A 27,959-nucleotide genomic window follows, 5' to 3' on the forward strand; every position below is an offset into this window, starting at 1 on the left:
CTGTTTGGCGGGAAGTCGGCTTGTTTGGCGGGAAGTTGGACCAGTTCCCTAGTCCCCGCCCTTTTCTCCCCAGAGGCTTCTCTCTTACCTCCATAATCTCGGCATACGGTATAGTATCCCTTTGTACAGGGGACGCGATGGCTCCCAGGAAACGCCCAGAAACCCGGAAGACCCCCGAGATGGTTTTGCGCTCCAGGAGCAGGAGGAGCAGGAGCCCAGGGGAGCTGGAGCCCGAGGCCAAGAAGCTCTGTGTGAAGGGCCCCGGTACTGCCTACGCCTGCTGCTTTCATAATTCCGCCATTGGGGTTCTCACTCAGGAGGCTGGAGTGGGGGATGGGTGCTTCTAGGTTCCTGAGGCTGTCCGAAGTTTCAGATGCCTCAGGCTGTGCGTTTTGTCTGCTGGTCCTTTGACACCATAGAGCTTGAGTTTAACCTCCCTCCAGTGATGAAAAGAGGCAAGTGAGCCCCATTACATCAGACACAACAGACTTTTCAAATACCTTGTTTGTACCAGGATTTTTACACCCTGAGGACTGCTTAAAATAATCCCTCCTTGCTTAGTGGCATGTGTAGCAGTAGGTCCTTAGATTCAGCTGTGAGAGCTCTCAGTTTCCTTCCTTAGAAAACACATTCTCAGAGGTTAGTTGGCGACTGAACCAAGGGCTATAAGGAGTGTGGGGGAACTCCAAAGACTGGAGCAGAGGGTTGATGAAGTGGGATTTTATCCACAAGAAGAAATAATTGGTTGTCAAGAGGTCGAATTCATAGAGATCAGATCCTCAAATACATTTTGGTAATCCAGAGTTGTTTTATTCCTGGTCTGAGTGGATCTACCTGTCCCAAAGTAGCTTAGTTAATTTAGAGCCATGTCAGACGATCTGGATCCTGCTGCTTTCCAGAACAGATTGGACTTGGGGCCAACAACTGCTTTCCTCTACATTTTTTTTTAAAACACTTTTATTTTTAAAAGTTTCTTCTTTACTGATTTGAGAGAGAGAGAGAGAGAGAGAAACATCGATGAGAGAGAACATCTATTGGCTGCCTCCCGCATGCCCCCACTGGGGATTGGGCCCACAACCTGGGCATGTGCCCTAATGGAATCAAACTGGTGACCTCTTGGTGCATGGGTCAATGCTCAACCACTGAGCCATACCAGCTGGGCTCCTCTACATTATTTTAATATAGGATTTAAAGACACTTCTTTCCCTAAATAGTCATTTCTATGCTGTACGAAAAAAAAAAATTTATTGTGCTCTATATATGATTTTAAAATTGTCACCCAACCTTATCACAAGTTTTCCAACCCAAACTGGGAAGAATTCTCTGCACATTCTTTGTGTATTTCTTTGGCTCAGCTCTCAGGAACCCTGCAAAATCATATTTAGTTTCACTTCAGAATTACTATTTGGTGGACGGGGCTGAATCTCTACTCACTATTTCTTGTGCTGGGTGAGACTGAGCGGACCATGGAAAGACTTTAGAAGGTAATGGGAGAGATTGGCTAAACCGAATGAAACAACAAGGCTTTCTTTCTGGGATTTCAGCAGAAGAATCTTTCTTCATTAAGGTTGGAGAGGAAAATATATCTGTTCTACTTGGCAGGTTCTAGCAGAAGATTTGATTCAAACTGCCTTTGGGAGGGGTTGGCTAGCCAGCAGGTCCCACCACGATGCAGGAGCATCGTCAGGGCCCTCCATCACCATAAGCTGGGTAGAACTGCCTGGCCATCACTACAGCAGGTGAGGCGTTTCCTGGCTGAAGTGCTCAAGGTTTGCATGATGCTTTTTTTCAACTGGATGCTCCAAAATTAGATGCCGAGTTGGTTCACTGGGTTTTCAGAGTGGTCAGATCACCTCCACCTTGGTGTCTGGCCTTTTGGGCACTCAGCCAGGTAGAAGTCTTATGCTGTAAAAGTCCCAGCTGGAATGCACTCTTCCCTCTTGCTTTCCAAGATTAGTTCATGTATATTGCAAATATTTTCAAGCACAGAGCTAGGCAGTTTTCCTTTGGTGGGAGGACTTGGCCCTAGGGCTTATCTATGGAGGAGGCACAGATTGGCAGTTTACCTAGGATTTGGGTTTTAATTCAATTTAATTGTTTTCTCTCTGTGTCAGGCTCTCCAGCAGTCCTTTTTGCACTCTCTGGCTTCTTACCGGATATTCCAAAAGGCTGCCCCCTTTGACAGGAGGGCCACATCCTTGGCATGGCACCCAACTCACCCCAGCACCCTGGCTGTGGGTTCCAAAGGGGGAGATATCATGCTCTGGAACTTGGGCATAAAGGACAAACCTACCTTCATTAAAGGGGTGAGCAGTCCCTGTGCCAGATAACTGTGCTGAAGAAGTGTTGAAGGAATGAAAAATCAACCAGTAAAAGGAGATGACTGGGATCAAAAGTAACTGTGGGTATTTTCAAACAAGTAAATGGTGATGATACTAAAATCTTTATTGAGTGCCTGCCCTCAAAATATTAGAAGGTATAAAATACTGATCACCCTGTAGTAAGTTATCATATAGAATCTAATCCCCTTCATAACACTTGACTTCATCTTATACTGCTGTTTTTCCTATGCTTTACCCACACTGGGGATTTCTATTCCTGAAAGTGCGTCTTTGCATTTGCTGTTCCTATTGGCTGGACTTCTCTTACCCATGGTCTTCTCATGGCCGGTTCTCTCTTATTATTCAGGTCTTAGCTCAATACACTTTTTCAAAGAGCTCACTGACCACTCTGTCTAAAGTAGCCTCCACCCCACCCAGTCATTCCATGTCTTCCTTCTTCACTCTTCCCCCACCAAGTTTATTAAGATCTGAAATGTTTTACTTATTTATTTACTTTGCCCACTGGAAAATAAACTTCATGATGGTAGAGACTTTGTCTTTCTGGTACACCACTTTGTTCCCAGGGTCTAGAACGATGTTTGGCCTAGAGTAGCTGCTTTATATTTCTTGAATGAATATGGGACTTGATGTGTAATTGGGAAGATAGGGTGTAGACCTACATAATAACTAGCAGTACAGATGCTAAATGCTATAGAACATGAGAGAAGGAAGAACCTTTCTCAAATTAGTTTATAGAGAAGGCTTCATGGATGAGTGAGAAGTGAGGAAGAACAATATTTACATAAATGCACATGAAAGGAAGAAAAGCAGAGTGTGTTTGGGTCAAGGTTTGGCATAGAGTTGTTTTGTTTTGTTTTGTTTTGTTTTATCCTCACCCGAGGACATTTTTCCATTTTTTGTACAGATAGAGTGGGAGGGAGAGAGAGGAAGAGAGAGAGAGAGAGAGAAACATCGACGTGAAAGGGACACATCGAGTGGCTGCCACCCGCACGACCAACCAGGGCCGGGAACAAACTGCAACCGAGGTACGTGCCCTTAGCAGGAACCGAACCCTAGTCTCTCTAGACCGCAGGCCGACACTCTAACCACTGAGCCAAACCGGCCAGGGCTGTTTGTTTTTTAAAGAATATTTTTATTTTATTTTATTTATTTTATCCTCACTCGAGGACATTTTTGTATTCACCTTCAGACAGAGCTGGAGGGAGAGAGGGAGGAAGAGAGAGAGAGACATTGTTGTGAGGGAGACACATCAACTGGTTGCCACCCACACGACCCTAACCAGGGCCAGGGCCAAGGACAAACCACAACCAAGATACATGCCCTTAGTGGGAACCAAATCTGGGTCTCTCTGGTCTGCGGGCTGACACTCTAACTGCTGTGCCAAACTGGCCAGGGGCTGGCATAGAGTTTTTTAGGGATGGTTTTAATCATTCTGGTGTTTACCATCAGTTGCTGAGGGGTGAGGGTGTTGGCCCTTCTACCAAAGGAAGACCTTTAGCTTGTCCAGCTGAATGCTGACATTGGAGGGATGTACTGTGAAAAGTAATGCTCTGGGTTTAGAGCAAAAATCACAAACTCACATGACTAAAGAAGCCCAAAAGGCCCTGGCCAGTGTGGCTAAATTGGTTGGGTGTCATCCTGTGTACCGAAAGGTTGCCAGTTTGATTCTTGGTCGGGGCACATGCCCAGGTTACAGGTTCAGTCCCTAGTTTGGGTGTGTATGGGAGGCAACCAATCAATGTTTCACTCTCCCATTAATGTTTCTTTCTCTTTCTTTAAAATCAATTTTTAAAAATATTTTTTAAAAAGCCAAACATAAAAGAATGATGTTAGGTGCTAGGGTCAGTGATAAACTAGAGATGATTGACATGCAAGAATCTAGGTCCCCTGGTATCAGGTTTGATTTTTTTCAAATGAAGCCTGAAATCTTGATTTTTTAAATATGAAATGTTCTGATTTTTAAAAGTTGTGATGAAATACACAAACAGTATTTAGCATCTTAATTATTTTTAAATGCACAGTTCAGTGTTAAAAAGTACATTCATTTTCTTGTGTAACCAGTTTCCAGAACTTTTCATCTTGCAAATATGAAACTCTATACCTATTGAACACTAACTGTTCTTCCCTCCATCCCCCAGCCCCTAGCAACCACCATTCTACTTCCTGTCTCTATGATTTTGACTATTCTGAATATCTCATATAAGTGGAATCATGCAATATTTGTCCTTTTGTGACTGGCTTCTTTAACTTAGCATAATGTCCTCAATGTTCGTCCATAGTGCAATATGTGTCAGAATTTCCTTCCTTTATAAGACTGAATAATATTCTACTGTATGCTTTGACCACACTTTGCTTATCTATTCATCTGTCACTGGACACTTGGGTTGCTCCCACCTTTTGGCTATTGTGAATAATGTACCTTTGAACATGGGTGTACAGATATCTGAGTCCCTGCTTTCATTTATTTTGGGTATATATCCAGAAGTGGAATTGCTGGATCATATGGTAACTCTGTTTTTAATTTTTTAAAGAACTACCAAACTGTTAAAATGGTGCATTGAGACAGCACCATTTTCTATTCCCACCAACAATACAAAAGAGTTTCATTTTAAAATATCCTGATTTTTCATGTCAGGAACTAAATAAAATTAACATGCTCTGTCACTAAACAAAACACATCTGATTTAGAGACAGAAGAGGCCAAGGAAAAACCCAGAATGAGTTCTCTTACGTAGAGAGTTAAGAGAGCAGCCCATCCGAAACGGCCAGGTTAGACAGGCTTGGGAGATTAGAATTCAAGGTATGAGATGGATGTTGAAGAAAGCAAGTGCCGGAAGCCAGAAGAAAGGCAGCCAGCAAAGTGCTGTGGACAGAGCTCAGTGGTATTCCTGCCCAGCTGGTGAGATAGGACCAGGAAGGACAGCTTTAAATTGAAGTCAACCAAAGGTCAGGTAGGAAGAGATTTAAGTTTTTCTTTTTCTTTTCTTTTTTAACGTTCTTACTGAGTTTTTTAGAGAGAAAGGGAGGCAGAGATAGAAACATCGATGTGAGAGAGAAACATTGATCAGCTGCCACTACTGGGGATTAAGCCCAAAACCTCTCAGTCCATGGGGATGCTCAGTCCACTGAGCAACACTGGCTGGGCGAGATGTAAGGTGTTGTTTTTTTTTATCCTCACCCAAGGATATTTTCCTATTTACCTTCAGCTAGAGTGGGAGGGAGAGAGAGAGAAACATTGACGTGAGAGGGACACATTGACTTGTTGCCTCCAGCACGACCCTGACCACGACTGGGGACGAATTGCAACCAAGGCACGTGCCCTTAGTTGGAACCGAACCCATTTTGCCACTTTAGTCATTTGACCTTGGCAAGGGAACATGTATTACACTTTAAAAATGAAGGTAAATTTTATTCTCATTATAAAAATGATTCATGTTTATCATAAGAAATTTAGACAATACAGAGAGTATAAAGAATCCCTGGCCCTGGTTGGGTTGTGCAGGAGGCAACCAGTCAATGTGTCTATCTCACGTCAGTGTTTCTCTCTCTCTCCCATTCTATCTGATTATAAATAGAAAAATATCTTTGGGTGAGGATTCAAAGAAAGAGAGAGAAATATCAATGTGAGAGACACATGGATTGGTTGCCTCCTACACGACTCCGACCAGGGCTGGAAATTGAACCTGCAACCTAGGTACATGCCCTTGACTGGGAATTGAACCCGAGACCCTCCAGTCCACAAGCCGACGTTGTAACCATTGAGCCAAACTGGTTAGAGCTTAAAGATATTGTTAAAACAAGAAAAAAATTAACTAATAAAACCTCACATATTTGCCATTTCCAGTGCTTTTCATTCTGTGTGATCCAGATGACCTTTTGGTAAAAGTTCCCTTCTGCCTTTAACATTTCTTATATTGTAGGTTGGTTGGTGATGCATTTTTTCTTTTGTTTATCTTTAAAAGTTTTTTTTTTTTTCTTTTATGAGGAGGTGGGAGAAAATATTTTTGCTGGGTATAGAATTCTAGATTCACAGGTCTATTTGGGTTTTTCTTTCTTTTTTTTTTTACTTCTCTAAAATTGTCTGCTCTAAAATCTGCTCTCATTCTTTCTTTTCTTTTTAAAGATTTTCACTTGATATTTAGAGAGAGAGGCAGGGAGAGCTGCAGAGAGAGAGAAGCATCGATGTGAGTGACACATCAATCATCTGTCTCCTGCATGCACCCTACCAGGGATTGAGCCCACAACCCGGGCATGTGCCCTGACCAGGAATCAAACTGGCAACCTTTCAGTGCAAAGGACGATGCCCAAACAACTAAACCACACCAGCCAGGGCTGCTCTCATTCTTATGCTTCTCTTTTCATGATTTTTCCCTTTTTCTTCTAGTGGCTTTAAAAATGATTATGATTTTTTTTTTTTTTTGGTGTCTTTTTCTCTGTTTCTTCTGCTCGAGTTTAATTGAGCTTCTTGGATCTGTGAATTTATAACAGCCATCAAATTTGGAAAATCTTAGACCATTGTTTCTTCAAATAATTTTTTCCTACCCTTTATTTCTCAGACTCCAATTATATATATGTTAGGCTATTATTATTGTTCTACATGTCACCAGTGTGCTCTTCATGATTGGAAGGATAAATCCACATTATTAATTTTAATACATAGTTTATTTGAGGTTTGAAACATTTTTCCTACACAATCTTGTCATCTACAAATAATAACAGTTTGGTTTCTTCCTTTACCATTGTTAATACTTCTTTTTTCCTTATCACACTGACAAAGACATCTAGTACACTGTTGAATATTGACAATAGCAGACATCTTTGCCTTTTTATTTTATTTTTTTTACCGTGATGGTATGTTTATTAAAGTGGGGACAGAAAACAAGCAGGGGTTTAGCACAGAAGAAGCACAGGAAAGCCTAGGCTGGGCTGCCTTGGGACAGGTTCAGGGGATTAGCCTGGGATGATCTACCGCTGCCCATTGCTCCCTTGGTTGCAAGTCTTGTGGAGACACTTAGAGTTTCAGAGATGTGTGCCTGTGAGGGAATGAGAGGGGGAAGGGAATGGCACGGGCTGCTCCCCAGAGGCAGAGTGTGCACTGGGTCCTTTGTCTTGAGGCTTTATCTTTGTCTTGTTCTTGACTATAGTAGGCTTTTATATTTTATCATTAAGTATAATTTGTTACCTTTTATTGTAAAATATACATAACAAAATTTATCATTTAAACCATTTGTAAGTGTACAGTTCAGTGGCATTAAGTACATTTACATTGTTGTGCAATCTCACCACTATTCATCTCTAGAACATTTGCATCATCCCAAACTAAAACTCTGTACCCACAATTTAGTGGCATTAAGTACATTTACATTGTTGTGCAATCATCACCACTGTTTATCTTTAGAACATATTCATCATCCCAAACTAAAACTCTGTACCCTTTAAACAATGACTCTCTATTACCCTTTCCCTCAGCCCCACTAATCTGCTTTCTGACTCTATGAATTTGATTATTCTAGGTACCTTATATAAATGGACAAATACAATATTTGTCCTTTTGGGTCTGGCTTCACTTAGTATAATGTTTTCAATGTTCATCCATGTTATAGCATGTATCATGCCCTTTAATTTATTTTTTTCTTTATTGATTTTAGAGAAAGAGGAAGGGAGAGGGAGAGAGATACAGAAAAATTGATTGGCCACCTTCTGCATGGCCCCCACTGGGGATCCGTCCCACAACCTGGGCATGTGCCCTGACCGGGAATAGAACCAGTGACTTCTTGGTGCATGGGTCAATGCTCAACCACTGAGCCACACCCGCTGGGCTGTCATGCCTTTTATAGCTGAGTAATATTCCATCATATGGATATACCACATTTTATTTATCCATTCATCTGTTGATAGACATTTGGGTTGTTTCTGCCTTTTGCTATTGTTAATACTACTGCTGTGAATGTTCCTGTGCAAGTTTTTGTTTGAACACGTTTGTAGTTCTTTTGGGTGTATACCTAGGAGCTCATTTATTTTAAAAACGTGTTTGTTTTTAAATACCTTTACTTAAATATTAAGTTAGTGCCTCTTATTCCTAGTTTGACAAAAGCTCTTATGAATGATAATAGAATTTCATCAAATACTTTTTTGTATCTATTGATATCAATAGACATATGATTTTTTTATTCTGTTAATATGGTAAACTATACTAATTGTTTTTTATTTGTTTTGGTTTATTAGTTATATTCCATTTTTTCATTTAAATTTAAAAAATTTTTTACTCTTTTACAACTATAATGATATCCCTAGCAAGTAATACTGCTGCTGCTGCTGCTTCTTTTTTTTTTTTTTTTTATCCTCACCCAAGAACATTTTTCTATTTTTTTGTTCAGATAGAGTGGGAGAGAGAGAGAGAGAGAGAGAGAGAGAGAAACACATCGATGTAAAAGGGACACATCGAGTGGTTGCCACCCACATGACCCAACCAGGGCCGGGGACAAACTGCAACCAAGGTACGCGTGCCCTTAGCGGGAACCAAACCTGGGTCTCTAGACTGCAGGCTGACGCTCTAACTGCTGAGCCAAACCGGCCAGGGCTTTTTTTTTTTTTTTTTTTTTTTTTAATACTGCTTCTTTTAAAAACTGGTAAAAGCACATAACCTAAAATTTATCATCTGAAACCTTTTTTTTTTATCCTCACCCGAGGACATTTTTGCATTTATCTTCAGATAGAGTGTAAGAGAGAGAGGGAGGAAGAGAGAGAGAGAGAGAGAACATTGATGTGAAAGAGATACATCAACTGGTTGCCACCCGCACAACCCCAACCAGGGCCAGGGATGAGCCACAACCGAGGTACGTGACCTTAGCGGGAACCGAACCCGGGACTCTCTGGTCCACAGGCCGACGCTCTAACTGCTGAGCCAAACCAGCCAGGGTTGAAACATTTTTTAATTGATTTTTTTTGAGAGAGAGAGAGAGAGAGAGAGAGAGAGAAACATCAGTGTGAGAGAGAAATGCCTCCTGCACACCCCATACTGGGGACTGAGCCTGCAACCCGGGCATGTACCCTGACCTGGAATCGAACTGGAACCTCTCAGTCCAGGGGACAATGCTCAGTCCACTGAGCACACCACCTGAGCTCATCTGAAACAGTTTTAAGTGTACAATTCAGTAGTGTTACTATATTCACATTGTTGTGCAAGAAATCTCTAGAACTTTACATCTTGTAATACTGAAACTGCATACCCACTTAATAACCATTCCTCACTTCTCCTGCCCAGCCCTTAGCAACCACAGTTCTTTCTGTTTCTATGAGTTTGAACTACTTAAGATACCCCTAAGTTTTGATATCTTATTGCAGTTATGTAGGAAATAACCTTGTAGGAAATACAGGGTGGGACAAAAGTAGGTTTACAGTTGTGATTACACAAAACACAGTTTATTCTTATCATTTCTTATTTATTGTATTATTTTCCATATGAAAAACTGTAAACCTACTTTTTTCTCACCTTGTATACAGTAAAGTATTTGAGGATGAATGAGACGTCATGTTGGCAGTCTATTAGCAAATGGTTCCAGAAAAAATAGGTCTTTGTGCTATTCTTGCAACTTTTCTGTGAGTTTGAGATATTTTGAAAATAAAATTTCAAAAAGATTGATATTATTTTTTTCTTAAATATTTAGTATATTCACCAGTGAAGCCATCAGGATCTAGAATTTACTTTGCAAGAACGTATTTAGTTGTGAATTCAGTTTCTTTTTTATTTTATTTTATTTCTTTAATAAGATTTTCTTTCATCTTTGTTACTTTGGCAAGTTTGTCTTTTTCTAGGAATTTGCCCATTTCATCTAAAATTTCAGATTCATTGGCATAAGATTATTTATGATATCGTCTTACTTTTTAAAGTGTCTAAGATTTATAGTGATGTCCCTTTTTCTATCTATTAAATTGTTTATGTGTGCCTTTTTATTTGTTTGGTCAGTTTCACCAGGGCAATATCAATTTTATTAGTCTTTTGGCTGTGTTGACTCTCCCCACAGTATATTTGTTTTGTTACATTAATTTCTGGAGTGTTTTTTTTTCCCTACTTTCTTTGGCTTTAGTTTCCTGTTAGTTCTACAACTTCTTGAGATGGATGTTTGAGTTACCTGTTTTTTTGTTGTTTTTTTGCCTTTCCTTTATTAAAAATAGTGCTGCCATGAATATTTGTGTACAAGCTTTGCATGAACATACGTATTCATTTCTCTAGGGGTGGAATTGCTGAGTCACATGGTAACTATGTTTACTTTTTTAAAGAACTGCCAAACTGTTTTCCAAAGCGGGTGCACCATTTTACATTTTTTTTTTTTTTTTTTATCCTCACCCGAGGATATTTTTCCATTTTTTGTACAGATAGAGTTGGAGGGAGAGAGAGGAAGGGAGAGAGAGAGAGAGAAACATCGATGTGAAGGGACACATTGAGTGGCTGCCACCCGCACGACCAACCAGGGCCGGGGACAAACTGCAACCGAAGTATGTGCCCTTAGCGGGAACCGAACCGAACCCGGGTCTCTCTGGACCGCAGGCCGACGCTCTAACCACTGAGCCAAACTGGCCAGGGCCCATTTTACATTCTTTAAAGACATGTTTTAGCTACCTTTTCTTATTGTTCTCAACAGAAGGTTGGTCTGACACAAGCTAAACCACCATCACTGGAATTGGAAGTCTCAAATATATTTATTTTCATATTTGTCCAAGTTTTGTTAGTCCTTCTCAGTGCAAAAGTTGGTCATAACCACTTAGTCCACCTTTGCTAGGAGAACACTCATGCATTTTTACTTAAAATGTTTATGTGTGTGGCCCTATCTGGTATGGCTCAGTGGTTAAAGCATCAGCCCTCGGACTGAAGGGTCGAAGGTTCAATTCTCAGTCAAGGGCAGGAACCTGGGTTGCAGGTTCAATCTCTGGCCCAGGAGGCAACCAGTCTGTGTGTCCCTTTCACATTGATGATTTTCCCTCCCCCAACGTCCCACCCCCTACTCTTCCACTCTCTAAAATTCAGTGGAAAAAATATCCTCAGGTGAGGATTAACAACAACAAAATGTTTGTGTGTGTGTTTGTTACTTCTGCTTTGATAAAGGGCCTGTCCTTCTCTTGGAGTAAGGGCCCATTGATTAGGGTGCAGCTGGTCTTACATAAACTATTCATATAGTGTATTCTTTATATGGTCTAATTTCCATTTCCCTAAAGTGGAAATGTAATTTAAAGATAGTCCTGAAGCAATCTGATAGCAGATTCTTTTAAAATTTTTATTTCCCACCCTAATTGTTTTAAGTTTCTCACTCATGCTTAGTTTGACAACTGTTATTTTTAGCAATTAATTTTTTGTTTGTTTGTTTGTTTTTGTTTTTTGTTTTTTATAGAGTGGGAGGGAGAGAGAGGAAGGGAGAGAGAGAGAGAAACATCGACGTGAAGGGACACATCGAGTGGCTGCCACCCGCACGACCAACCAGGGCCGGGGACAAACTGCAACCGAAGTACGCGCCCTTAGCGGGAACCGAACCCGGATCTCTCCGGACCGCAGGCCGACGCTCTAACCACTGAGCCAAACCGGCCAGGGCTAGCAATTCATTTTTATCTGATTTTTCCAAAGCATTCAGCATGGCTTTCATAGAAATAACAGTAGTCTTTCTTTTTGCTTGTACTTCATTGGTTTAATTAAATTACATGTTTAATTGAATGTTTAAATATTTAATTAAATGTTTACTAAGTTATGTGATTAAATTACATGTTTAATTGAATTATATAATTATAATAAAAAGTAAAACTGGCATATACAGGTTTAAGAACAAACACAACCAACCCTTGTAAGCACTGACCTCAACAGGTGGGAGCAGATTATCTTCCTAGCATCAAGGGTCTGTCAGACAATGGGCATTGGTTAGAATGTTTATAGAAGGAATGGAAAGAGCCCGTTAGCATGTTGAATGAGTGAAGTGGTTGTTGTGTAAGAGACCTCGTGGAGTCCTGAAGTTGAGAGAGTAGCACAAGGAAGAAGTAGAGAAGGAACCCTTGGGGATGTAAAGTTCTTAAAACAGTGCCTGATGCATAGTAAGCACGTAATAAGGTTAAGCTATTGATGTTATCGTGATTATTTTCATCATCCTTGTCTGGGATGTCTGGGAAAAAACAGGAAGGAGCTCAGATCTGTCTCCTGCCCTCCTAACCCAGCCACTGTACTGAGCCAGAGCACCTCTAAAAAGAGCATCATGTAGTAACTATGGTGCATCCACACAGTGGAGAACTCAGCAATCAGACTGAAGCAGATATAGATACACACAGCAACTTGGGTGAGTCTCAGAGGCATCGTGCTGAGTGAAATGAAAGAAGCTAGTCTCAAAAGGATGCATACTCTATGGTCACTTATATGATGGTCTATCAAAGGCAAAAACCATAGCACCATAGCAATGGACAACAAATCAGTGGTTGCCAGGGGTTAGGTGGGAGGAGGTATAACCACAATGGAAGAGCACAAGGAAGTTTTGGGTGGTAACGGAACTGTTCTGCATCCTGATTTTGGTGGTGGTTATTCAAAGCCATACTTGTGTTAAAATTTGTAGAACTAGCCCTGGCTGGTTTGGCTTAGCGGTTAGAGCGTTGGCCTGTTGTCCCTAGACACCTGGGTTCGGTTCCCACTAAGGGCACATACCTCGGTTGCAGTTTGTCCCCGGCCCTGGTTGGTTCGTGCAGGTGGCAACCACTCAATGTGTCTCTTTCGCATCGATGTTTCTCTCTGTCTGTGTCTTCCTGTCTCTCCCTCCCACTCTATCTGAACAACAACAACAAAAAAAGGAAAAAATATCCTCGGGTGAGGATTAAAAAAAAAAATTTTGTAGAACTATAAACCCAAAATAACTAAATTTACTGTGTGTAAATTTAAGAAATAAAATTAAAACTAAAGCCTCAAGAATAAACTGTGCAGAGCATCCTAGGGTCTAGGCATGTAAACTGGCCTGGCCCCAGGTACAGGGCCTGCCTGGCACTTCTCTCGGGCAGAGTAGGTGCACCAGACCTCATCCTGCTCCTGGGCCATGATCACTCACTGGCTTTTCTCTTCCTGCGTTAGATTGGAGCTGGAGGGAGCATCACTGGGCTGAAGTTTAACCCTCTCAATGCCAACCAGTTTTTTACCTCCTCAATGGAGGGAACAACTAGGCTGCAAGACTTTAAAGGCAACACTCTCCAAGTTTATACCAACTATGGCACCTGCAAGTGAGTAGTTTACCGACTAGGGGAAAGGGCGTCTAGGCTCTTGGTGTAGTTCTGGCAAGGGCGTCCAGATCCCAGTTCTTCTCCCCAGACCTGGCGCAGGGAAGTAAGGAAAGGTGTTAGCCACTCTCCATCCTTCCGTCTCTTTCTCACACCCTTGCTTTAGCTGCTCTTACTCTGGTCCAGGTGGGTTACTAATTTGGGGAGGTGTTCTGGAGCCTTGCTCTTCTCAGCAAGGGAAGAGCTTCAGCTCTTCTGTTATTCCTGCGTTAGACAAGACCTTGATTCTCACTGGACAAGTCAACACGGCGTTGGCCTAGAAAGCCACTTAAATCCCGGAGCAGGAAGTAAGAACTTAAATTTCATTCCCTACATCCACTGGGGTGTGACGACTCAACCAGTTCCCTGAAGCTTAAATGGATAGAATCATGTCCATAAGGCACTATGGACTTCCCGAGAGCAAGTAGTTGTAGAAGCTACAAAATGCTTGTCACTTTGATTTCTAGCCAGAGACGCGACCCTGCTCCCTAAGGAACTGAGGGTGTGGGGGATCTAACTGGCACTGGGTGTTATCCTGGACTGCCCCACAGGGGTAAGAAGTATACACACAACCCGCACAGGTGACGAGATAGACTCAGCTCTAGGTTTCTCTTCCACAAAAAAAATCTCCCTCTGGCCCTGGCCAGTTTGGCTCAGCAGTTGAGGGTCGACCTGCAGACCAGAGAGTCCTGGGTTTGGTTCCTGCTAGGGGCATGTACCACAAAAAAAAAATATCCCTCTGGAAGATGTTTACAGGGGATGCAACAGGTGGTGTAGCAAGGATTTGAGGGTGTGAAAGAAAAGACATGAATCTGAGCTCTCCTGACTGGGTGTTGGGATCCCTGAAGCACCCCTTCCCCATCGTCCTCAAGGCATCTGAGGGACAAGAGCCAGACAGCTTCTGGGTTGTGTGTACTTTCCCCTGAATGCTCAGAAGAGGGCAGAAGTTCCTTTCTAGCCAGCTCTGAGGAACAGGGCTATTTGGTTTGTCACCTGTCTGGTTTGTCACCTCCTTTGGCTCAACAAGTGGAGAGTAAGGGAGAGGATCATAGAGTTTTCCTCAGAACCCAGGGCTGTGTGGGGCAAGCTAGCCCGGGGACTTGCCTTATAGCTCTGAGGTCTGGCTGCTTCCAGGACTCATGCTGGCTGAGCATCCTGGGTCCAGCAGACACATTTCTGAGCCCCATCACCCCCAAACCTTCTGTCTGGATGGAAAACGTGAGTGTTCCTCACTGGGAGTCCATGCAAGACAGTTACTCATTCATTCAACAAATGTTTATTGAATGTCTCTGTGTCAGACACTGGAGCTACAACAGTGAATAAGTGGACCTTGCTGCTGTCCCCAAGAACCTTATAGCACAGTCTCTCCCTCCAGTTTCTGGTTCTGCAGCCTGGATGTATCTGCTGAAAGCCGAGTGGTGGTCACAGGAGACAATGTGGGGCACGTGGTCCTGCTGAATATGGACGGCAAGGAGGTGTGTGCTCGGGAGCTCAGGTCCTCCCTCTGCCTCCCTTACCCCCACCTTGGTTCTCTGCCCACACCTGAACCAAGCCTTTTTCTGCAGATTTGGAATCTGAGAATGCACAAAAAGAAAGTGACCCATGTGGCCCTGAACCCATGCTGTGATTGGTTCCTAGCTACAGCCTCTGTAGATCAAACAGTGAAAATCTGGGATCTGCGCCAGGTCAAAGGGAAATCCAGCTTCCTCTACTCGCTGCCACACAGGCATCCTGTCAACGCAGGTGTGATATACTTCATCCTTCCTGTAGACCCTGTCTAACCCACCTCTTCTAAGGTTTTCCCTCAAAGTTTAGAAGCTGCTAGGTCAAACCTTTACCCCTGACAGCATCTGCCACGCTGTCTTGGAACCCTTCTGACTCTAGCTGCCCCATCAGCTGAGTTCTAGAATGTTTTTGTTCACAGCCCAGATTCACCTCCTTCTGTCTAGAGAGGAGTAGGAGGGAGGGTGTCCCTGCAAAAGAAGGCCTGTGACACCTTCATCCTGTGGCTTTTCACTTGCCAGCTCATTTCAGTCCCGATGGAGCCCAGCTCCTGACCACAGACCAGAAGAGTGAGATCCGTGTTTACTCTGCCTCCCAGTGGGACTGCCCCCCAAGCCTGATCCCACACCCTCACCGCCACTTCCAGCACCTGACACCCATCAAGGTAAGTGATGGAGTAAAGAGCTGTGATCATGGGGACAGCATCTGCCCAAGGTGGGAAAGGACAGATTACAGGAGCCTCTCCCAGACCTCTTCCTGCCCTGACACACAGTAGTCTCGTATCCCCTGGCTCTTTGCTCCTTTTGTCCCACTTCTGCACTCCCATTTGGCTGGATTTTCTTTTGCCTCTGATAAGCTATTTTCCTGACTTTTTTCAACTCAGCCCTGATCTCCTCACTGAGGTATTTTCTAAGATCCTGACCCTCTGGTCCCCGCAGTTTGTTCCATGTGTGTAGCTGACCTATACGCTAACCTTAGTCTTCTTGTTGGCAGTTTCTCTAGCCTCAGTCCCCATGGCTGAGTCTTCAAGTCCTGAGATTCCTTCCTGCCCAAGGCCCTAAGCCAGGGTTGGGGGACCTTTTTTCTGCTAAGGGCCATTTGGATATTTATAACATCATTCGAGGGCCATACAAAATTATCAACTAAAACATTAGCCTGCTAGCCCTGGCCAGTTTGGCTCAGTGGTTAGAGCATCAGCCCATGGACCAATGAATCATGGGTACAATTCCAGTCAAGGGCACGTACCTCCATTGCGGTTCATCCCAGGCCCTGGTCAGGTGGTGCAGGAGGCAACCAGTCAATGTGTCTCTCTCACATCAATGTTTCTCTCTCTCTCCCCCTCCCTCCCACTCTATCTGATAATAAATGGAAAAATGTCATTGGGTGAGGATTAAAAAAACCCACAAAAATTAGTCTGCTAGCCCTGGTTGATTTGGCTCATTGTTTAGAGCACCAGCCTGCGGACCAGAGTCTCGATTTTGATTCAAGTCAAGGGCATGTACCTCAGTTGTGGTTTGGGCCCTGGCCCTGGTCAGGGTCATGTGGGAGGCAACTATTTATGTCTCTCTCACATCGGCGTTTCTCTCTCTGTCCTCCCCTCCATCTTACTGTATCTGCAAATCAATGGAAAGATATCCTCAGGTAAGGATTTTTAAAAATTAGCCTGCTATATTTGGTCAGGCTAACATGGTGAGGTGTGTGATGTTAACTGGTACTGATTCGAGGGCCTTCTATGGCCCACGGGCCGGACGTTCCCCACCTCTGCAAGCAGTCTGAACTCTGCCAGTTCTTCCTCTCTACTATTTTATATTCTTTTCCAGAACCACAGCCCCTCTTCAAACCTCCAGGTTTCATGCCTGTACTTTGGTCAGTATAGTACAGTGGTGAGGAGCACCAGCTCCAGGCAGGCAGACCCCTTGGGTTAGAATCTTGGGCAAATTACTTTAATGTTGGGTTTCAGTTCCCTGTCTATGAAAAGGGAATCATGGTGTCTAACTGATGGGGTTGCTGTAGGGCTGGTTCAGTGGAGTTGGAGCCTGTGGCACCTGCTCCCTGCTAAGTACTCAGTCATTGGTGATGACAGTTATTAGTGGCCCCCATACACCTCAAATCAAATCCAAGTGCTTAACAGCATCAAGGTCCTTGACCAGTTTGTGTTCCCACTGATTCATCTGTTGTCATCTCTCACTTCATATCCAGTGAAGCCACCTATGACTGGCTGGTGCCTTATTTCCAAGACCGCAAGTATGCTTCTTCCTGACTACATCTTTCCTCCTAAAACACTTCCTTGAGAAGTTTCTTAGGAAAATCCTGTCTAAGCTGTCTTACAATAACTGAGATTTGTTTTGAGTGGAGTAATCTGGGAAACATACATTTCCTCTCCTTTTCAGACACCAGCTATTTACTACTCAACTCTATCATTCACATTGATGGAGATAGTAGTGGGGTTGCTTCAGAACATATGTCCTATTTGGGTTTGGTTACCAGAGGCTTTTTCCTTTGTTGTAGGCTCACCTCTTTGATTAATATCTGGGTCAGGCTGATGTTAAAACATTTATCAGTTGGGCCCTGGCCAGTTTGAAGGTCAGAGGTTAGAGTGTCAGCCTGCAGACCAATGAGTTGTGGGTTCGAGTCTGGTCAAGGGCACGTACCTTGTTGTGGTTCATCCCCAGCCCTGGTCAGGGTCGTGTGGGAGGCAACCAGTCAGTGTGCCTGTCTCATATCAATGTTTCTCTCTCCCTCCCTCCCACTCAATATGAAGATAAATAGAAAAATATCCTTGGGTGAGGGTTAAAAAATAATAAAATAAATAAAAAACATTTATCAGTTGGTATGACCTCAGCAAATGCAGGAGAGAAGGCCTGAAGGTGTCCTAAGGGCCAGGGGAGCCAGCTGGGGATTTATTTTTATTTTTAATCCTCACCTGAGGATATTTCCCCATTTTTCTTCAGATAGAGTGGGAGGGAGGGAGGGAGAAAGGGAGAAAGATCGATGTGAGAGGGACACATAGACTGGTTGCCTCCCACTCAACCCTGAACAGGGCCGGGGACAAACCGCAACCCTTGGCCAGAATTGAACCTGAGACTCACTGGTCCAAGGGCCGATGCTCTACCGCTGAGCCAAACCGGCCAGGGCTTATCTCCACTATTAAATTGTTGGCAACTGTATTAACAGTTGTTAATGGCAAAGAATACTTTTGATGTCCCTCTTGACAGTGCTCTGCATTTACTCTAGTGACCAGCCTTTCCATCTCCTAGGCATCCTGGCACCCTCGGTACAACCTCATTGTTGTGGGCAGATACCCAGATCCTAATTTCAAAAGTTGTACCCCCTATGAATTAAGGACAATCGATATGTTTGATGGAAGCTCAGGGAAGTTGATGCATCAGCTCTATGACCCAGAATCTTCTGGTATCATTTCGGTGAGTCTTAGGCCCTCAAATAATGATGGGAGGGAACAAGGATTCAACTTACCTTATTGACCAAAGATGACCAGAAATTGCCCTTCTCCTAATACCTTCACCCCCTCCTCATGCTATCCCTTTGTCTCTGCAGCTCAATGAATTCAATCCTATGGGAGACACACTGGCCTCTGTGATGGGTGAGTGAAGTAGGCCCGACCCTATTATTCCCCAAGGTTCAGTGTAAGCTAACCTCAGCTTAGCCCTGCCACATTCACCCCAGAGTAGCAGTCAGTGGAGAAGATAACCAGGAGACGGTGGTCTCTTCAGCCTAGGCCCCCTACCCCTCTTGTTTTGTCTTGGTCATGGCACTGCCTGGCTGCTATCCAGTTCCCTGGTGTTTCCTTACCAAGTTCTGGATTCCCTGGGCCAGCCCCAAGCACTGAGACTGATAACAGAAGGTGAGTCAGACTGGTCTTACTCCTCCTAGGTTATCACATTCTCATTTGGAGCCAGGAGGAAGCTGGGAAGCGGAAATGAGAGACATTAATGAAGGTGTAGGCCAAGGGCTTGGAGCCACGTGACAAGTCTGCGAGAAGAGGCGGCTATGTGTTAAAGGGCCCAAGGTATCCAAGTCTTAGGGTGGAGCAAGGATGCTGTGGCATGGGATACTGTGGGATTAGGACACTGGCATGTTATTGCTCTGGACTTAGCTCTGGAAACTTCTCCAGAGTTGGTGACCCAGCTCCCCCAAGGGTCCCTGCTATTTCTAGCCTGGAACCAAGCTTCTCCTGGAGCCAAGGTACTCTTCTCCTCTCTGACATGCGGTGGCAGAGTGATCAGGTGGTGGTTTTTTATTTGTGTTCACTATTGACATGGCCAATAAAACTATACCTAACTGAGCTCCTGAGTGGATCTTTGAGCACTGACCTGGTCGCTCCTGGGTCTCCAAAATGAAGAAAAGGCACAGAAACAGCATTAAGAATCCAAAACGTTCATTTTTCTCAAGCTACCTCAGCCCTACTGTGGGCCACAGTCAACAGCTGTCCAGCTTACCACCTGCATTGACTCACTCACATTCCTGGAGACCTCAGCCAGCCAGCTGAGGGGGTAGTAGTTTCCTGTCTATACCACCATTCACTCTCCTCCCACCTCCCCCGACTCCCTCCCAAGTACAAATACCCTTCCGACCTGCTCAAGCTACAGGGGTGACCAGGATGCATTAAGCCCTATGTCTCACCCTAACGGTGGCTTCCGCTGGACAAAGGGAAACTTGACTGGCTGGCTGTTGGGTGATCTGGTTCCTTGGTGGCCACTATTCGTGCCCCCAATGTTATGCAGTTTTTCCCAGTTAAAAAAAGCACTGAGAGCACGACCGTGTCTTCTGAGCCATTTGCCAGACTCCGGGCTGGGAGAGAGCAGGTCTTGACTGGGGGAGGGGGAGGGCAAGGCAGATGAAGCACCAGCTCCTTCAGTTTTTTTATCCCAGGTCCCGAGTGAAACTTGAATACTTGTCTACATTTCAGGTCCTAAGGGAGCATGGAGGAGACAAATCCTATTTGGAGACAGCCAATATCCAACAGTACTTGGTAAACATCGGGAACGTGAATATTGAGTGACAGGTGCCATGGACCAAGCCGAGTCCCACTTGTTCATCTAGGTTGGGGTAATCAGAGGGAGGCCCAACCCAGGGTCTCCTGTCCATGGGCTGGGGAGCAGCAACAGTCAGGAATGAGGGCCAAGCCCACCTCCCTGGGGAGGCAGAGGGAAGGGGCTGAGTGGTTGTCAGGCATGATCCTCCCCGTCTGCCACGTGGCGGTAGCCAGGAGGCTGGGCCTGCATCCGGAAGAGGACGGTGAGTAGCAGCACTATGAGAAGGAAGAGGATGGAGCCACATACAGCCAAGGCCACGATGACCTCTGGGCACAGGGACGGGGAGAGAAAGGGCAAGTCAGAGCATTGATTCAACAAATATTTGATTGCCTACCATATGCCAGGGACTGTTTTTACAATGGGGATATCCACAGTTAGTGACAAATGCGATAAAGCAAAGCAAGGTAAGGGAGAAAGGATGCAGTCAGTCAGGGAAGGCCTCACTGAGGATAAATTGAACAGAGACCCAGAGTCAGTGAGACATACAAAGATCTGAGAGGAGAGAGTCCTGTGGTGGGGCGGAGAGTAGACAGGAAGCAAGTGCAAAAGGCCCTGATGTGGTAATAACTTGGCATGTTCTGAGGTCATCAAGAAAGTACCACTAGAGCAGAGTGAGGGATAAGTAGGAGATGAGAGTGGAGGACCAGGCTAAGTGGTCAAGAACTTGGATTTTATTCTAAATGTGATGGGAAGCCAGTGGAAGATTCTGAGAAGGGTAGTAATGTGAACTGACTTTTCTTTTTTTAAATCCTGACTCGATATTTTTCCATTTATCTTTAGACAGAGTGGGAAGGAGAGAGAGAGAAATATCGATGTGAGAGAAAGACATCGATTGGCTGCCTCCCACAGGACCCCATCCAGGGCCAGGGACTGAAATGCAACTGAGGTACATGCCCTTGACTAGAATTGAACCCTCAACTCTTTGGTCTGTGGGCCAGTGCTCTAACCACTTAGCAATCCGGCCAGGGCAACTTACTTTTTAAATAAATTAACTCGTCTAGCCCTGGCCAGTTTGGCTCAGCGGTTGAGCGTCAGCCTGTGGGCCAGAGAGTCCCGGGTTCGGTTCCTGCTAGGGGCACGTACCACAAAAAAAAAAAAAAAGAAAGAAAGAAATTAACTCATCTATGCTGAGAGACTGATATGGACAAGAAAAGACTCTGAACATTAGGAAGCTTATCAGTAATTCAGGCAAGAGCTGATGGTAGATTGGACTATGGAGCAGGAGCATGTTTTTTTTAAAACAGGTTTATTATTATTTTTTTTTAGAGAGAGAGAGGAAGGGAGACAGAGATAAGAGAAACATCAATCAGCTGCCTCCTGCACGCCCCCTACTGGGGATTGAGCCCACAACCCAGGCATGTGCCCTGACCCAGAATCAAACCGGACCTCTCCATCCATGGGACAACGCTCAATCCACTGAGCCACACTGGCTGGGCTGTTTTTTATTTTTTTTCAAGGTAGGCTTTTAGTTATACTACAGAAAATGAAATTTCTGAAAGGTCAAACCTGCCAAAAAGTCTGATGACAAGAAGGCAGGCAGGAGTCAAAATAAGGTCTGACATAGCATCTGTGCTCTTAGCCACAAAGTTATACTACCCAGACTTCTAGCCACAGAGTCATACTGCCTTCCCCAAAATGAGAAAGCTTCAGATCCAACACAGCTCTACAGACACGAGTGCTTGGTCTGACTGGGTGGGAGTTGCTGACCGTCTCTCCTACAGAGAGCCAGAACCAAAGCCAAGTGGACCTTGCAGGCTAGTGTTGCATTTTAGAAGTAAATGGAGTGAACAAAGAGAAATCAGACACTGAGTTAATACTATGAAAGGTAAGAGCATGTATTTTAAAGGTTGAGATGCTAGGATCTCCTAGTGGATGGGTGTGGGGTCTAAGAAAAAGGATTCAAGATTAGTCCTAGGATTATACTATGCAATTGGGTCACTAATGTGGCATTTACTTAGATGGCAAAGACTGGAGGAAGAACAGATTTCGGGGAGAAGAGCATATGGTATCAGATATCAGCTTTGCGATGTCACATCCAAGTCTGCAGCTGGCTGGATATGCTGGTCTAGCTCAGAGAAGAGGTCATGAATCTGCAAGTCACAAATGACGGAACTTGGCATGGAGAGGGTATATCCAGCCATGAGGTGGGCGAGATCACCTCGGGAATGGGCAGAGATGAGAAAAGTGCCAAGACAGCCCTGGGCCACCCACTGTTTAGTGGGGAGAAGCCGGTAAGGAAGGTGCCTATAAGTGAGGAGGAGAACCAGAGAAGCCAAGAAGGTGTTTAAGGAAGGAGTGACCAGTTATATAATGATGCTGAGAGATGAGAGGAGTGGACTGAGAACTGGTATGAGGCTTTGGTAAGAGGAGGTTGCTGGACCTTAACAAAAGTTAATGGAGTGAAAGTGGACACAAGACTGTCCAGCATGAGCCTCCCACGGGCAGGGAGGAAGTGAAACCAGAGTCTAGGCAGCTCTGAAGGCCTGCGCTCTAACAGAACAGAAATAGAATGGTAGCTGGAGAAAGACGGGTGTCTGAGAGGTTTTTATTAGGCTTTTGAGATGGGACTGATCCAGCAGAGAGGAAACACTGAGACATCAGAGGTCCTTTTGGAGGTGAGAACAGAGGGGCCCAGAGTATGTAACTGGAGAGAGAAGCCTTAAGTAGCAGCTTGCACCAGCAAGTAAGCTGGAAGATGTGGTGGTGATAAAATCAGGACAGTTCTCTCCTGATTTATCTTCTCAGTGCTATAAGAAGTGAGGGCATCACCTGAATGTGCTTAGGGAGAAAGTGAAAGGGCCTTGGGGTGGGGAAGTAAACTCTAGGGAAATGCAGCAAGATGGCTGGAAGCACGACAGCTCCCTCGAGACTTGTGGGCATGGATTTAAAGTTGTTCTGGGACATGACTAGTACAGAGGCAGGCAACAGCTCACCTGTGTCTGCAGGACCACTTGCCAGCTGGCACTCCTGCTGCCAGTCCTTGGGCACAACAGGTTCTGTGAGGCGCAGGAAGTCCTGCAGTGGGCAGCGGTGAGGGCAGCCAGGCAGGCTCAGTGGCCAGGGGGCCTTGTTACTGTCATTCCGAAAGTACATCTCCACTGAGAAGTTCCTATGGGTTGATGGGAGACAAGGTGAAGCTGCTAACCAGGCCTGTAACGGAGTCCTTGGGCTGCCCACAGCCACCATGCGAGTGCCCCTCCAGAGGGCAGACAAGTAGCTCCACTCACCCATTATCTTCCTGGTACAGTTCAAATATATGGCAGGAGGCGTAGGGGGCTTGTTCACCATTGTAGACGTACAATGCCATTTGCAGAGCAACCAGGGTGGTATCGTGCTGTAAGGGAGAGGGCTCCCCATTAGCACTGCTCCCCATACCCCCTAGGCACTGAATAGAGAAGAAATCCAGCTCCTTGTTTGATGTTAGCACGTTGGGGACTATAGGAGCTTACCGCAGAGTAAACCAGCAGCTTCGGGAGTTGGGGGGAGGTTGCCATCAGCGTCAGGTTCTTCCGTATCTGAGCCAGCAGGACTCCTGAAGGAGAAAAGTCCCCAGTGTCAGTGGCTACAGCCATCACTGTCTTCCGATCAGATCTATCTGTGGTCCTGTCACCCTCTGCTAGTCCTGGGTCTGATCACCAGTACAGAGAACCCTGGGTGCTTGGGCACCACAGAGCAACTCGACAGCACGCCCTGCTCTCTGACAACTTTCCGATTCACAGAGGGAAGCAAGATAAATATGAGCTACGAGGCCCTGCCCACCTTTGAACAATTCCTCCAATTTGGAGCAAATGTAGACTTAAGACAGCTTCAGAACACACAAGATGGTGGCCCCAGGCCAGGGGACTCTGCCACGTGCAGGCTCTGAAAACCACTGAGAGGTCAGAAAGGGTTGATGGCAGCACTCGCTTGTGTGCTGGAAACTGGCCCGTGTATTACCCTCAGCCTTCTTCCCAAGTGGTCCCAGTGGTTCTCTGGAGGGGGAACCACTGGAGAAGGGTCTTCTGACATGAGTGAAACTTAAGAATACGAATGGCAGAGAAGCATGCGAACCTGACTGTGGTCATTCATACCGTGCAAACATGCTAAGCATTTGGTAAATTAGGGACTGTGGTGACTAACGAGATGATCGGGGGGACCTGAAGGGTTCTGAAAGAGAGAACATTTCAGGTGAAGTGTGTGAGAAGCCCCCAGGGGCAGATTTTTAATGCTGTAGGGTCCTGAGGAAGGGAGTGACATGCTGCTCTCGTCACTCACCCCCCTGAAGCCGGGCCTTCTCTGCCTGCTTGTAGATCCCGAAGAGGAAGCGGAAGCTGAAGTCCTTTAGCTGTCTCAGATGCTGCATGGTCTGGGGTGAGGCCCAGGGTGGCAGGACCAGCCCATGTGTTTTCTGCATATCGCAGTGGGCAAGTTAGCTCCCCAGCCTAGGCCAGAGCCTCTCCCGGGGCATCTCTCTTCCCCAGTGAGAAGGTGCCTGTGTGTGTGAGAGGGGAGGGAGAGGACAGCTGAGCAGAGGGACTGGAACCAGGAGACGTGGCAGACAGAGTGGAGGAGGCAGGGCACAGGAAAGGAGGCTCAGGCACAGAAAGCATGACTCAGCAGAATGGAGTCGGTTACCCCCAGAGTTCTGGGTGGAGAGGGGCAGGAACTGCTGACAATTAATAAACTATTTCCCACTCTGGGGTTCTTTTTCACCCTTGAGGGAAGTTCCCTTGTTTCACAAGAAGCAGGCCGCTTGCCTGGACCTCCCCTGTGGGAATGGTAGCCAGGCATCATGTTCTTCGTGTTCTGGTCCCCTGGGCCTGCTGAATGTAAGAGAAGAGGGTCACACTGGGGACCCTGAATGGGCTCACCTCACAGAAGAGTGTGTCATAGACGTTCCAGATGGTCTCCAGTGTCAAGTCCGTAAGCCCTGTCTTGTTGGCCACCATATCCAGAAATTGCTACGGAAAATGGATCGGGGATCAGTCCTGCCCTGGGATAAAGGACAATGTGATGACCCCCCTCAGCCCCACTCACTGCATTCTGAATACTCTCATTCTGATACTCTGGTGTCTTCCGGGTCTCATTCTGCAGCTGCTCGTAACGGGGACATGGGCCCAATGGGAACTTTAGCAGCTACAGACCAAAAGGGGGAAGCAGAGGCACAGAGGGAGTCAACGATCAGCAGGCCCATGGCCTCTCACCACCTTCAGGGAAGGGCTGGCCAGTCTTACCCTGTCCTCGGTGATGGGCACAGTGTGGACGGGAATAGGCTGCCAAGAGATGTTTGGGTTGAAGCGCTGCATCTCATTGGGAGGGAAGAGTCCAGCCAGGTTGGCCTCAGCACTCATGAGAGTACGGTCAAAGTCAGTGCTTCGCACATAAACCTGCAGAGAGACATGAGTCTCTCTTGTGGGGTGCAGAGGGGAGCTTTGGTTCCTTACTGGGGCTCTAGGAAAAGAACCTGTTCTTGATGGTTACCAAATTGTAAACCCACCATGCATCTGGCCCTTGCACCCTCTCTGGCCTTCCCCATCCCTCTTTCCCACAATGGCCCAAACACTCCCTGGGGGCTAGCTGTCACTACTCCGAGAATTGCCCCTATGGGAATGGCTCTAGTTCAGATGCTACTCCCAGTTTGAAGTGCTTCATCAGTAAGGCTCCCTGGTCTGTCTGTCTAGTTTTATAATGCCTGTCTCCCTTTTTAGGCCAGGATCCTTGAAGGCAGAAACTATCTCCACTCACACCCCGTTCTATAAACTGGCTTAGAGACCAGGGAGAGGAAATAAAGAACAGAGATAACTGCCTGTAGAGAAAGGAAAAAGCTGCAGGATGGAGCTGGCCCTCAAGGGAACAACAACATCTAGAGACTCTTGAGACTGCTGAGACTGGTAACCAGAGGAACAGCTATCCCCTTCCTTGGGATGGGGAGGGGGCCTCAAGGAGCCAAAACACTTGCCAATCTTCCCTGACACGCCCTGTTTTCCCTGTTACCTTTATCTCTGGGGTCCTGTGTGATTTATCTGTCACCCCCACTACAGTTTAAGGTCCACAAAGAAAGAGATCATATCTGTGTGTTGCGCCATAATGTGCAATGTGATAGCATAGTGCTTGGCCAATAGTAGGTGCTCAATAAGTATCTTAAATGGAAAGCCTGAGTTACTTCACAGAGCCAGAAACTACTCTGTCAGACCCCTAAGTCCAAGCTTGGATGCTTGATAAGTTTTGCCTCTTCCCAGCCAAGCAGGGGCAACTCAGCCTCTAGGGGTTTATTCTGGACAGCCCTTGGATGCCTTGTCCTGTAGTTGTAACCAAAAATGCATGGAGGGAGGCCAGAGTGCCCAGCCTCACCTTTAGGCTCCCTGAGGACAGAGGATGAGGACAGCAGATCTGATTCCCCTTGCATTTTGAGCTCCCAGCCTTACCTCTTGCGGGTGGTAAGAGGTGTTGAGAAAGCCATGGTAGCGCTGCCGCAGGGCCTGGCCCAGCTCCCAGTGCTGTAGCATCCCCTCCTATGGGCAAACCCAAGGGTTAGAGATGGCTCACAAGTCCCACAGGGCTTAGGCACTATTGCTTTCCAAGTTTACCCCTGGCTGGAAGTAGGAGTGTATTAATGGGATCCCAGAAGTCGTTTATTAAGTAGCCAGTTGTGCATGGCATTGTGTTGGGCACAGAGGAAAGTAAGGTTAAGAACTCTGGTCAGAGTCAGCACCTACAATGGATATGGCGGTTTGTTGGGCCCCAAGTTCTGTAGGCTGCTCTGGAGGTCACTCATTCTACAGCTTATACTGAGGAAGGGCTGGCTTCTGACCCACCTTGGTTAGTTGGCCAAGCCCCTGGGGCCATTCATCTTCCTGATAGGGGTCCTTGGGATATGTTTTCACTGGTGACCGGTCTCCATGTCGGTACAGCTGTCAAAAGAAAATGGTTTGCCTATGGGTCAGAAGGGTCTCCTTGATGGGGACACAGAGCCCACCTCTGCCTCACTTGGGCAGGGAAGCCTCACTCTCTCTGAGGCGGCTTAACTCTACCCACTGCAAAAGGCCCCAATTCAGAAGTCAGTAACTTCTTCCAGATTCCAGAGAGTCTAACATGTTTAAGCAATGACCCTGGAAATCATAGGCAAAGCCAAAGGTACAGATGGGAAAGGAAAAAAGAAATAAAAGCAAAGTAGGTGGTGGGGGACTGGAAAAAACATCACCAAAAAGTTATGCAGGGGGTGGGTGTCTGAATCATTCAACTACATCCCTGTCCTAGGGCAGACTCACCCGACCTATCCCCTTATATAGAATTCCTTACAGCGTACCCCCCATACCCCACGGCTCCACATCAGTCCAGAACCCAGGCTCCCAGTCCTGTGCCCCCCAAACCGCAGGCCAGTAGTCTCCTCCTAAACCAGCTCCTCCTCCTCCAGACCCCCACCCCTCTTCCTTTCCTCCCCCAGCAAGCTTGTGCCCTTCTAGCTCTGGCGAGCCCTTTGGCAACCCCATCTCTCATTACCAAGGTAACGAAGCGCAGAGTCCGGGCCTTGATGGATGGCATCACGATCAGGTTCACGCCAAGAAGGAGGTGGAGAAGAGCCGCCCAGCTCCAGCCACAATGTCCGCCCGCCATCACCGTTATAGTCTATGTAGCCAAGAGGGTGGAACCCCTTGGACGGCACCTACAGCAGCCGCCCGGACCCACCCGTAAGGACACTCGCCGGAAGTGCGCTCGCCACCATCTTGCTAAAGGAGGGGTTGGGAGGAAATGCTTGCAGAAGGAGGAGGAATCGGGGAAGGATGGCTTGCGGGAGACTCGCGAAGCGACA

At 45.9% G+C, this 27,959-nt stretch overlaps 2 protein-coding genes across 6 annotated transcripts; one reads left to right on the forward strand and one right to left on the reverse strand.

The window, feature by feature from the left end:
- Positions 1 to 27,766, forward strand: DDB2 (damage specific DNA binding protein 2). 3 transcript variants are annotated; one of them, XR_004959201.1, is made up of 13 exons: positions 1 to 264; positions 1,603 to 1,739; positions 2,115 to 2,306; positions 13,432 to 13,577; positions 14,989 to 15,088; positions 15,179 to 15,356; positions 15,638 to 15,780; positions 18,374 to 18,538; positions 18,672 to 18,717; positions 19,008 to 19,143; positions 20,044 to 20,106; positions 25,858 to 26,040; positions 27,654 to 27,766. XR_004959201.1 is itself a non-coding variant. In XM_036257793.1 (10 exons), exons 1-10 carry the CDS (start codon positions 138 to 140, stop codon positions 19,055 to 19,057), a joined length of 1,284 nt encoding a protein of 427 aa, XP_036113686.1. In that variant the 5' UTR covers positions 1 to 137; the 3' UTR covers positions 19,058 to 19,412. The 3 variants fall into 3 exon arrangements, 1 of the variants encoding a protein (XP_036113686.1); XR_004959200.1 differs by lacking the exons at positions 25,858 to 26,040; positions 27,654 to 27,766 and having other exon boundaries at positions 20,044 to 20,140; XM_036257793.1 differs by lacking the exons at positions 20,044 to 20,106; positions 25,858 to 26,040; positions 27,654 to 27,766 and having other exon boundaries at positions 19,008 to 19,412.
- On the reverse strand, positions 19,527 to 27,784 carry ACP2 (acid phosphatase 2, lysosomal). 3 transcript variants are annotated; one of them, XM_036257797.1, is made up of 11 exons: positions 27,650 to 27,784; positions 26,965 to 27,060; positions 26,575 to 26,661; positions 25,384 to 25,536; positions 25,187 to 25,285; positions 25,021 to 25,110; positions 24,425 to 24,557; positions 23,620 to 23,702; positions 23,398 to 23,504; positions 23,104 to 23,279; positions 19,527 to 20,046 (listed from the first exon to the last, which is right to left on the reverse strand). In XM_036257797.1, the coding sequence occupies exons 1-11, from the start codon at positions 27,761 to 27,763 to the stop codon at positions 20,033 to 20,035; spliced, it is 1,152 nt and encodes a 383-aa protein (XP_036113690.1). In that variant the 5' UTR covers positions 27,764 to 27,784; the 3' UTR covers positions 19,527 to 20,032. The 3 variants fall into 3 exon arrangements, with proteins under 3 accessions (XP_036113690.1, XP_036113688.1, XP_036113689.1); XM_036257795.1 differs by having other exon boundaries at positions 19,527 to 20,436; XM_036257796.1 differs by lacking the exon at positions 19,527 to 20,046 and adding an exon at positions 20,266 to 20,385.
- Between the last annotated feature and the right edge of the window lie 175 nt (positions 27,785 to 27,959).

Source organism: Molossus molossus, unplaced genomic scaffold (genome assembly GCF_014108415.1).
Source record: "Molossus molossus isolate mMolMol1 unplaced genomic scaffold, mMolMol1.p scaffold_m16_p_13, whole genome shotgun sequence".
Classification (NCBI taxonomy): domain Eukaryota; kingdom Metazoa; phylum Chordata; class Mammalia; order Chiroptera; family Molossidae; genus Molossus; species Molossus molossus.

Bases quoted from the DNA above. Each gene is read 5' to 3' on its own strand.
- DDB2 (XM_036257793.1), top strand. From the start codon at position 138: ATGGCTCCCAGGAAACGCCCAGAAACCCGGAAGACCCCCGAGATGGTT. The intron at 2,307-13,431 runs GTGAGCAGTCCC...TTCCTGCGTTAG, and splicing joins AACCTACCTTCATTAAAGGG to ATTGGAGCTGGAGGGAGCAT. The intron at 18,539-18,671 runs GTGAGTCTTAGG...TTGTCTCTGCAG, and splicing joins AATCTTCTGGTATCATTTCG to CTCAATGAATTCAATCCTAT.
- ACP2 (XM_036257795.1), bottom strand. From the start codon at position 27,763: ATGGCGGGCGGACATTGTGGCTGGAGCTGGGCGGCTCTTCTCCACCTC. The intron at 26,662-26,964 runs GTGGGTCAGAAG...GTTTGCCCATAG, and splicing joins GGCTTGGCCAACTAACCAAG to GAGGGGATGCTACAGCACTG. The intron at 20,437-23,103 runs GTGAGCTGTTGC...CCCTGTGCCCAG, and splicing joins AAGTGGTCCTGCAGACACAG to AGGTCATCGTGGCCTTGGCT.